The 11,696-nt window shown below is 38.3% G+C and overlaps 1 protein-coding gene across 2 annotated transcripts in view; it reads right to left on the reverse strand.

Moving 5' to 3' along the window:
* Nucleotides 1-5,133: 5,133 nt before the first annotated feature.
* The window catches only part of SFT2D2 (SFT2 domain containing 2), a 10,477-nt gene continuing 3,914 nt past the window's right edge, over nucleotides 5,134-11,696 (reverse strand). For both annotated transcript variants that reach the window (XM_085301459.1, XM_085301458.1), the window contains 4 exons: nucleotides 11,334-11,369; nucleotides 11,160-11,218; nucleotides 10,360-10,389; nucleotides 5,134-9,700 (listed from right to left, as the gene is read on the reverse strand). In XM_085301459.1, coding sequence (XP_085157585.1) covers nucleotides 9,661-9,700; nucleotides 10,360-10,389; nucleotides 11,160-11,218; nucleotides 11,334-11,369 — 165 coding nt within the window. In that variant the 3' untranslated portion in view covers nucleotides 5,134-9,660. The remainder of the gene's footprint in view (nucleotides 9,701-10,359; nucleotides 10,390-11,159; nucleotides 11,219-11,333; nucleotides 11,370-11,696) is intronic.

Here is an 11,696-nt window from a genome sequence, read left to right on the forward strand (position 1 = left end):
AGAGAGAGAAGACAAAGTCTGTGAAGCAGAATTTAATGAAATCCAACAGTTTTGAAGGCTCAACAACTGGTGCAGTTCAAAAACTAGAGGTATGAGCTACCTAAGCAGCAAGGGCCAGAGCTCATGGGCCCTGTGTGTTGTACATCATCTTACTTGGCAACGAGTCCTACTAATCTCTCAAAGCCTAGAGGGAGTAAAGATTCTGGCTACAAGCTCTCAGCACAGCACAGCACAGCTCCAGGTGTGGAACAATTTGACATTCTGCAGAACAGGAGAGACTTGTTCATCTTAGGAGAGAACCTTCACTTCCCAGCAATCTCAASACCATAAAAGGTGCAAGTTAGACACGTTTAAGGTGTTTTTACCTCTGGGTAACCCCAATCCTAATTTAAAACTTCACACTCTAAACTGTTTTCTTTCTATCTGTTCTTTTCAGCCTTTATACAGCTTGGTTTAGTTGTCAACTCAAAACAAAATTACCTAAATTATCTTATCAGTCAGTTCACACCTTGTATTACACTCTTGGGCATCAAATAGCAATTTTTAGCTATTCAGCCCACTTTGTGGTGAACTGAAGCCTGTATATTAAAATCTATAGGATATTTAGATACTTTAAAGTGTGCCACTTCACATTTGGAAAAATAATTGCATGACATAATAGATATATCTTGCTGTTTGGGCTCTCCTTTTCAGCTGTTCCAAAAAAAAAAAGAAGTGCTACAACTGTCATTGTTCCCTGTATGTGCTGCATGAGATCAAATGGCATAGCAATCACATAAGAGGCTATGTGAGATAGTTTTTAGTCTCGTTGTATACAAATGTAAATAAATACAGAAATAAAAGCTGGCCAAAATGCAGTGAGGTATTTTAGTTTTTCCTAATGGCTCTAAATCAAGGTTAGTTTATTGTTATTTTTGATTTTTTTTTTTTTTTGTTTTTCCTAATGGCTCTAAATCAAGGTTAGTTTATTGTTATTTTTGATTTTTTTTTTTTTAGTTGAAGCTCTATTCCCACTTTTTTTTTTTTTTAGGGTTAGTTGCTTAGAAATCAAGAGATTCAAAGTTGAGGCAAGTGTAGTCACAGGCACTTATAGCAGTAGTAATATTTCAGCAGCTACACAGTTCTTTTTACAGACAAAAAGGGAAACAGCTTGGTTTTCAGCAATGCTGACTGCCCATCTTTCCTACTGTCTTCAAGTGGAGCAGTAACAGCTCAGGCCCTCAGGAGGGGAAGAAAGAAAGAAAGAAAGAAAGAAAGAAAGAAAGAAAGAAAAACACCACCACACATCAGATTCAACCTAGCCTGTTCAAGACGCTCAGGGGAAGGAAAGCTGAAAGCATGCACAAAAATAACAGTTCACACTGGTGGAAGGGCTTCAAAGTGAGGAGCAAGTGAAATTGTCTCGCTCAAAGCAGCTGAGGAATTGCTAGAGGTACAAAACTAGCTCCGCTAAGATGGACTGGAAACAGAGACAGCCACAAGGCAAAGAAAGAGAGATGCCGACCGCAGTGCGTTGCTTGCCCAAAGCATAGACTAAGAAACACACTTCTGGGACAGAGCTATGGAGGGAGAAGGTTATACAACCATGAGACGGATAATGGGGTAGGTATAGACTACTATGGAAAATTTGTACCAGTAATACAGGATTTTACAGTCTGTCTCCTTGGGGAGAAGCATGAAGGCGTATTTTTGAAGCAATATATTAAAATTTGCACCCCACATAGTAATAAAATGCACTCTGAGATAACTGAAAAAAAATAAAAATTACATTTGAGTGCTTACACTTATCACTTAAACAAGAGGCTTGATGCTTGAAAATCTTGTCCCAGAGGGAAAAAAAAAAATCAAATTTCTTAAAATATCTGACTTTCATGTAGTATGAACCTTAATTTTATAACTACATTAGCACAGTTCAGGGTGCCTGCAGTCTCAAGATTTTCTAGAGCAATTGTAGTTTCCTGTGGCTGGCTTATGAGGACAGGCCAGTTTTGGGGGGGGGTGTTTGTTTGGGTTTTTTTTTTCTTTTTTTAATGAGTGTGTCAATGGGCATTTCAGCTGTAAGCATTCAAACTCTTAAGAGCAATTTGTGATGCATGTAGCAACACATAAGAGTTGAGCAAAGAGATAACAAGTTTACATGCATTAAAAAAAAAGAAAAAGAAAAAGATCAGCTGAATGTGATCAACAGAGAATGTACTCTACTCATTACACAGACTTTAGTAGTACAACTGCCATGGGGAAACCAAGWTAACAGCCTCACAGCCAGAGTAATTTGCTTTTTTATTAACTCTTCATTTCTAAAAAACATTGAGGGTGTAAATCTTTACTTTGATTATTTAGCCTGTTTTTAGAAGAAGTAATATACATCCTTTATTCTTGTGTCTCTTTGWTCACCTGAAATAAGAGCATCCAATACTTCGCAAACATACCTTTTCCATCCCACCTTCTTGCAAGGTTAAGTTTTCTGAGTCTACAAATCCTGAAACCAAGGCACAAACAGATTAACATCCCTGGATGCAGGTATTCCTAGGGCACTGAGAGTGACTTGTTCTCAGATGGGTTATTTCTTATTAGGAAGTGAGTGTGACCTGAAGGAAAAGGTACCTGCATTTACCAAGTATTGCTGTTGGAACTGGGACAGAGCATGGATGAATAAGAGAAGACTACTATCCCTCTGGCACTTGGTTTCTGTATCCATTTAATTAAACAAAATCAATCAGTAGGGTCATCTAAGRAAGCAGCAAACATTCATACAAAACATACAGCATTTCAACTTTCCTCTAAACCCCAGCTGGGAGAGCTGGGCTTTTCCAGTCAGGAAGCTGACTCTATGTGGTTTGTATGCAGTCAGAACTAACCACYGCAAGTCAAAATGCAAGTATTAACACCCATAACCAACTCCAWCCATGCCCAGGATTTACCAACAAGAATTCAGCAACTCCTGTTTTTAAATGAAATAAAGAGGTCTAGGGAGAGCMGTGAAAGAACAATCTTCCAACATTTTGTGAAGATTGTTCACTAAGTTCCAGCAAGAAAAAAGCCAGGCATTATTTTTGACTTTCTAATTAAACTCATTCTAAAACCCAACAGCTGGTGATATACAGCAGGAAAAATAACATAATTAAAGAAGCCTTCCTTGCACCTGACACTGGATAGCTATTTTATTTTTTTTTGTTCTGTTTTTTAGCCTTTAGACCCATGCTTCCAAATGAAAGGCAGCTCTTCATGATCAGATGAAATCCCAGAAACAAGACTCACTCTTTCCATCTCCAAAGCTCCCACTGAAGCTTTCAGACAAGTAACCCTCTCTGAACATTCAGTCCCAACAACGCAGGAAAACGTAACCRTAATCACCATGACACTCTGAGGAAATCAACACCTATCAACTACCAAGGAATAATTAAGAGAGGATAAAAAGACAGCTGCTTTCCCRGTGTTTTTTAATCATGGATCCAGCCCTTTAAAGAGATTGCTAGGTTATAAGAGACTTAGAGAAGATTAGTTTTTTCATTAATGTTGGAGTGGAGAGAAGGGAGTGTCAATGCAATTCCAACCAGGTATGTTTATAGCAGTTATGCAGGCAGCCTGTTCAAGTATTATCTCCCTGCCTGGTGTTATAATTGAGGTCAGCCCAGAGAGCACGGAAAGTCTTCCGGAGAAGCTTTTTTCAAAAGAAAAGGCCATCCGCCTGTAAAATCCTGATCTGGCCAGGCTAGTGATAAATATAGAGGTATCTTTAAAAAGCAATAGTTTTTCTTATTTTGCTCTGCAAACTTGATGATTTTCAGTGCTGTCTTCAACCAGAGATTATCCCACAGAACAAATAACTATTACTGTCCCCCCTTTTTAAGCTTGGACAGCAAAGGGGGGGGAGAGGAACACACACACACACACACACACACACACACACACACACACAAAAGAAACCAGAACTTGAGATTATCTAAACATACTTTTACATTCTTTTTACAACATCTCTGAGCAAAACTTGGATGTGTGAGCCAAAGCCTTCTGATAACTATGCAAGATAAACTCAGTTTTAAGTATTTAAGAAGTATGTGCCCTGACTCATCCTATTACACACAACTAGTAAACAACTTATTTTTTCATGGGTACGTATTGCTGTTTTCACTCCATGTGATATTTGGTAGATCAGAGTTGTACTGAAATCATGTCTTCCAGCTAKATTTTCAATGTACCACTTTTCTGCTATACTAGTTCTGCTCCACCCTTGTTCCTGCAGAGATTTTTAAAGCACAAACTCTCAGGAATAACCTCTTAGAGCTGCCACAAGAGAACCTGAGAAAGGTCAAAAGGGTTTCAAATAGGCTAACTAAAAATACCAATCCCAAGATATGCACCTTAGATATCGCTGTTACAGATCTCTAATTCATCAGAAGCTTTCTTAAGAAAGTGAGGGGGGAGGGAAAATAAAGTTTRCCCCCTTTATGAATGGGCAAGTACAAGTGCTACCAACGCTGAATTCAACAGGGAAGACAAGCAAGAGAAGAAAAARAGAACATCTCTCATCCCTTAACATTGAACTTCTAACATCCATAAAATACTCCATCTTGCAAAGCAAATGTTGTGGAGAGAGAAGAGAACGGGGCAGACRTTTGGAGTACCAAAGCCTTCACCAAATTCTAATGTGGTACCAACAACTCTACCCCAAAATGTAGAAAAGKTTCAGGAGCTGGATGCTGTAGCACAACTATGGGCTAACCCAGTAGCCTGCTGGCACTTCTGGCTTAACTCTTGAGGAGACAACAAACAACCCCCACAACCTCAAATCCCCATGTTAWCTACTCTAGTTGTGCCAACCAGTTTCCAGGTGCATGCAGCTATGCCAATAAGCATTTAAGCTAGATTCATGTTGGGTGAAACAGCAGTACAGCAGTGGTGACATGACAACCGCCCTCTGCCAACACGTTACATCTACATCTAAAGAAATAAGGAAGAGATATAACCACTTACTTTGTTACAAACAAACCCACAGCAATTCCAGCCTGAGCTAGAAAGTCTGCATCATTTAAAAACTCCATATCAACCATAAGAGTAATCCATTTAATGCAGTGACAACTTTATTGAAAAATTGAACATTCATAAGTCTAAAGATTTAACTTAATTACAGAGCAAGTTGCAATTTAGGAAAAAAAGATGCTTATCAAAGTGGAGATCAAACAGCGTAAATACATAGAAAAAGTACAACAGCAAATAATCAACTAACAGTATAAAACATTGTTGAGAGTTTGGTTTTTATTTTACAAAACAATTCCACAGTTTCTAAAAAAAATTAGTGTTTTGGTCACATTACCCAGTGAGGCACAAGGTTTTAAGAAAATACATGATCTCTGTGCTTTCCTTCCTACGTGGTCATATTTGGTAGGGGTGTAAACATCTATATTTAAGACAAATGTGCTTAAGTGTCATCTTCCTCAGTTCTGAGGCCCTACAATAACAGTGATTTTACTTTCATTAATGTAATTATTATTATATAGCAAGAATCATTCTCAGAACCCAAACAGAGGCTCTTTGAATCTCTTTTTACACAGTAAAAGGGTATGGGCTCCAAATATCCAGGTTCCCAGAACATCAGTTTCAGACTGCATATTTGCTCATAGGACTGTTGCTATCTACCCACAAGTTTCAATCAACTCAGGCCAGTCTTCCTGCATCTAGCAAGAAGCCATTCTATTGCAAACTCCCCCAAAACTTGCATAATGAATACCCACACATAAAACCTAAAACATGTCCTTCTACATGATTTCTTAGAATAGTTTTAATCTGGTGCAAAAATCCCTTCTTTGGGTTTTGCAATAGCTCATTAGCAATTTTATTACTGTAAATACTAAACATGATAAGATTGTTCACTGTAGAACCACCGCAGATAATATCAGAATTCACAGTGGACTTCATCACATCATCCAGAGCAAAATCTTGGAAGTGATGAAACTCCCCTCACATTTTCATGCATAGCATTTCAGTACTTTGGGAAAAAGATTCCCTCATCCCCACCTCACAAACCCAGTTTCCATTTCTACTTGATCTGAAAAGCCCCTTGGTCACAAACATGCACATTTCATGCTATAAGTGTATTCTAAGGCTGCTTGGTGAAGGTTGTTGTTATCTGTACTGCAACAAATCAAAAAGCAGACAGGCAAGTTGACCTACAGTCAAGCTTTCAAGAAGTAGAGCACTAAATCCTACTGACAGGGGCATCCAACATCCAACAAGTTTCTTTAGGAAAGACAGCCTTGAGTTATACACTCTAGGCAACTGAGCAAGGACTTGATGAAGGAGGGAGCCTTGCAATCTGTATGTCTGCAGTCATTTAAGATACAAACTCTCCTGTATGCAGTAGAGTGTATACAACAGAAGCATTTTTACCTTCAGGAATGTTAAGATAGAAGGCTAGGGAGGGCTTCAAGAAATGCCCACTATACTTCCTGCCTAGTAGATAACCAAAGCCAACAATACCAAAACTTAACATGAAGTTTTACTGACCCCMAAAAAAGTGCTTTTTTTGTTTAATTTAGTTCAGATTGAAACTGGGCGAGAGAGAATATTTATATACTAGTTCATTCCTTGATTACATATGTAGAACAAAAAAGTACATAAAATAGAACATTTTAACAACAAGCTACAAGAATCTTTTGCTGTCAAACTTGTCAATAATCTGGCAAGCAAATAAGCATCTGAAGACTTTTGTTCTGACAGAGAAGAGCTACTTTTAATCAAAATCACTTACAGATGAAGTGACAAACCCTGAGCATTTTTCATATACTGGCAAGAATATGGTGAGTCTATCCTACCATTCGATCTACATTTAAAAAAAAAAAAATCACTAAGCAACAAAAGCTGCTGGCACTATGATGATCACTTATGTCTTTATCATCTCCCTTTGCTTTCCCTTCCCTTAAGGGCACTATTACTTAGCTGCATGYGCTATGAAGTAAGATAAAGTTTTGTTCTTCCTTTTTTTGAATCAATGGTTGTAGCACTGGAATTCTAGATTTAGAAAGGATAGGGAAGGGGGGAAAAAAGAAAGAAACAAACAAACAAACAAAAAAAAAACATACCACAGATCACAAGTTTACCCAATGTCTACTGGCAGTGAGCTAAGTAACTCCAGAGCCTAAATTTTCAACTTTTATATGACTGTTGTGAGCACAACCACTTAGAAGTTTCCAGATAACTTTTTCAACCAGAATACTAGCTATATTCAGCAYACACAATTCTGGTGTTCTTGCTGGAGAACTTCTAGAGTCAGGCAGAGTAGCACAACCCTGCATAAGCTGGTCAAGAAATAAGCAAAAAGCTTTTACTCTTTCTGGCCTGAAGTACAGCAAAAAGAATCTCAGAAATCAATTCCATTATGCTGACTGCTGATGAGCCTGGAATGATTATCCAAGTTGGAGAGGGACAAGTTGGAGGGAGAAATATTGTATGCTAAACTTAGTTTTCCAGGAGCACCCAGAGATACTAAAACTAAACAAATACTGGAATGTGAAAGGCATTGGAGTTGTATTTTAGTTACCCTTATACAACAGAGTTCTGTAAACCTTAAAGTCCTAATAAAAGACTAATACAGGGTCCTTTAATCACAAAAAAATAGGCTTTGAACCAACTCCCTGTTGAAGAAAGTCACACAGTTTAGCAACTTGCCTTACATCAGAGTCAGGAAGTCATCAAGAATTACAATATTCCTCATTTCCCAGTCTCTCCTGAGCCTTTAACTAGTTCTTCCTTTCAAGGAAAGCAATATTCAACCTAGTGATCTTGATACTACCTTCCAATTCCTAGGAAATAAAAGCACCAGGACAGAGCACTTGAGGAACATCATMCAGTATAACTGATTCTTCCCAATACAGTGGTGCCACATTTTGAAGAAGGCTCTTACAAAGTTGTTTAGAACAAAAAAATGCAACTAGACAACTGGAATCCAGAGAAAGCCTGTTAAAATTCCCCTTTCATAACATCCTCAAAAGGATGTTTTTTTCTGAAGGATCTTGACAGTGGGAGGTACCACATTTTCTAAGTTAACAGAAGGACACTTTAAGCTTAAGGTTTTGCATTAACTCAGTTTCTGGTAACTTTCTGGAAGCCACAGAATTATTTGCTTTCACTATGGGCTTATACTTTTCTGCCAAGTAGATCCAGACTTTTGCTAGGTTAGAATCTTCCTTGTGCTGCAAGTCAGGGACACATCTGCCATGCAAATGCAATGCATTAAGTGACAGACCTCTAGGTAGCTGTGGAAAGAGAGACATAARCTTACATACAGAGTCTACAGGACAACCATTTTCATAGCCATAGCAAAACAGAGCTTAAGAGGTTAATCAGTATCCCATATAGCAGCAGTAGGAATCTAAGCTCAGAGATTACACAATTAACCATTGCAGTAGTTTGGTAGTACATATCTTAAAAGAATAAGAAAATGCAAATTGGCCTCGAAATTTGGCTATATGAAATAATCCTAATCCAGAAGTATGTTCCACATTCTTTTGGAGCTGGCACCTAGATTGCTACATGATGTCTTTGCTAAGGCAGCCCACAGCAAGTTGTCCTTTTTCCTGAAAGCAGGAGAAGTGCACTAGCATGTCTGAGAGCTTTAGGAAAAACAAAACTGAACTCATTTACAAAAARAGAGACATGTTGGAGTTTTGGCTCATTCGTAAATTTAGGAGAGAGTGTGTTCTCCCCACCCAACGCTCTGCTGATTTAACACCTTATCACTTCCACATTACCAGCAAAAAGTTTGTCCTTTGAAAAGAGACAAATTCTTTCTTAGCTTACCTATTATTTCCTTAGTTTTGCATTTCTATACTATAGCTAGAGGAGAAGAGAAGCACCTCACTTCATCTGAACATTTTCAGTTTCTTGCCTTGCGCTRCACCACTTGTAGTCAAGACAAAGAACTCTGGTTTTTGACAGCCAGAAAATTTCTGTTTACCTTATTTTGCAAGTGTTTCTCCCAGAGGAACAAGTTTTTACAGACAAAAGTGTCCCTTCCATGTATTTTAAGGAAACACTGTCACTCTAAACCACAAGTGAAACACTTCATTGAAGAAGCACACATTTCATAAATACTAACTCCAAAACAGGTTTTCCATTTAGAACTAAACTTTTTTTTAGTAGTATCATAACCCTAAAGTTGCAAGAGGCAGAAAGAGGACAGAACAGCAGTATTCCATTATCCAAGRTAAACAGTGTAAAGATTAAGTGATAGAAAATTACTTAAAAAGAAGAGTTCAATAGAGGAAAAAAAAAATCAGTTGGCAATTGATCTCTTTCTTGAAAATCAGATCCTCCAAACTGGTTTAGTCCCAGAATCAAGGTCTCTGCTTTACAGACTTCTTATCACTTTCAGTGCTAATTTTGCAAAACCAGAACAAATGCATGATTTTACATAYGAATTATCACATACTCTGCCCAGTTCTCCTGCTAGACCGAACTTCATTTAAATCGCACGAGCACCCTGTCCTACAGGCATCATTGCTTACAAAGACAAGTAACTGCACACACTGGATTTAAGACAAGGAACCTCTAACAATAAAGTGAAAGGCACATGTTTAAGACAGAAGTAGGAAAACACACACAGTGATCTTAACATAGTTCTACTGTACTTCCAAGAACTTCGTGAAGCATCCAGTATTCCTGTTAGGTCAGACAGACTGAAAAACATTTCTTCACAGCATCCCTATGAGTGGGAGAAATAGAAAAAATACAGAGAATCATCTCAGTTATGCAGCTTGATGATACTCACTCCATGCAACTACCACACCATTGATGCTCTTGACTTCAAATCAGCTAGCCATGCATTAATCACGCTTACACAGTTTGCGTGACCGTATGAATGGACTAAAGACAGGYATGTCTGCTCACCCTTCACCAGCCCAGCTGCAGTGGAAATTAGACCCCTAAGCCTGTCCTGAGGGGGCAGAATGAGGAAGAGTGGGGTTGATTAAGTGGGACAGAAAATTGCTTGCCCAAGCATTAGACGAGCACTCTAGGAGACTGAGGRAGAGGTACATAGAAGGACATACTTATCTAGTAGCATTTTGGATAAACACAGGTATTCCAAAGGCAAGTCTTAATTTAAAGTGTATGGTCGGTGTAATCACGTATCTTAATAGGAAGCCTTTCCATTTTGGTACATTTAAATTGTGTTCTCCCACTAGAGAAGATGCTTAATTCAATTTTCAGCTCCAACTACCCCAGTTTCCTCCCCCTAAAATGCCACCATAGGAAAAAAAAAATAAACCATACAGTAAAATACTCTTATAACTAATCTTCTCTGTCCAAATCCTAAAATGACAAAAGGTAAGAGAGAGAGAGAGAGAGGAGATGGAGGCTTACCTTGCAAATGGTATGAAGGAAATGCTGTACCTAAGAAGGAACATTTTAAAAGTTACTGTTATGTCAGGTTGTATTAGAGTCTCACACAAGAGAAATAACCCTCAGTTCCTCTAAACAAATATAATTGCAAAATGCACAACTGTAATGGAGCTTTGAGTTTGTGAGCTAAAGACATGAATATCCTTGCAAGTCATCTTAGCCCAGCCAGGTTGTGAAATAGAACAGCAAAGTCATGAGACATATTGTAAAAGTATTTTAAAACATAGCTCTCCTGCCTCCACACTCCAGTGCCTACAGGCAGATAAGATTAGTCTTGAGGGCTGGTTGGATGTTTTTATCAGTTTCTGTACTACTTCTGGGACAGTATCCAAAGCATACAACTTGAAGAAAAATGATTCCTAATTTGATTGGCACACATAGGTCATTTAACTTGACAAACTCAGGAGGGTCTGCAGGGGAATACAGAAGAGTAAGCAATAAATTGATTAAAAGAAGGGGCTGGGGAGTAGTGTAGGGGTGGGAGTAGTTTTACCTCAAGCTCATAGAAATTAAACATAATCAAAGGAACTTCTCCCAAAATGGAGCCAAAGCTTCACATCAAGACTCACTGAAGAGTGAGAGAAATACAAGAGCAAAGAGACAGAACATGCCAGCTCTTTATAGCTGCTTTGTCTCACTTCTAGAACAGTGAGGTAGAAAATTCTCCTTCCTTTCAATTCACACTAAGTCAAAATTCTCCGACAATTCAGCAACTGAGGCTGGGTGTAATAGAAAAYGGAGTGGGGGAAGAAGTCACCTACCATGCCAGGGCAAAAAACTGCAAGATGCAGAAAAGGAGTGCCAATCCTGCATTGTGCCACTGAAAAGAAGAAAAAAATATATAAGAAAAACATATGCAGACAACRAGGTCATCATGTAAGACATATTTTAAAAATATATTCCAGTTACATATACACCTAGGATCAAGTACTCACCCAGAACGCAGAACACAGTGTTAGTAAAAGGCACAACTAGAAGAGAAGAGACAATTTTGTTAAATATAGGAACTCCAGTTTTTATAGATATGACATTGTAATGGGTTCCTTCACAGAGATGGAAGCAGACTACATATTTCACGGTTTATCCAGTTCTTCCTAAGAGTTCTCCTTACTTAAAAGGCACTATTTTGTTTCTGAAGTGAACTAATGAGGAAACATCAGCCCCATATTTCCATAAAGTAAGCTCACAGCTACAATGGAATAGCAGGAGGTTCCTACAACTCTTCTGCAACATCAGTATTTTTCTGCTTCCCCCTCCCCCCAACTTCTTGATATCATATGTATATACTATACTTTTTT

The sequence above is a fragment of the Rhea americana genome, unplaced genomic scaffold (genome assembly GCF_003343005.1).
Source record: "Rhea americana isolate MKP2758 unplaced genomic scaffold, rheAme1 scaffold_177, whole genome shotgun sequence".
Taxonomy (NCBI): Eukaryota; Metazoa; Chordata; class Aves; order Rheiformes; family Rheidae; genus Rhea; species Rhea americana.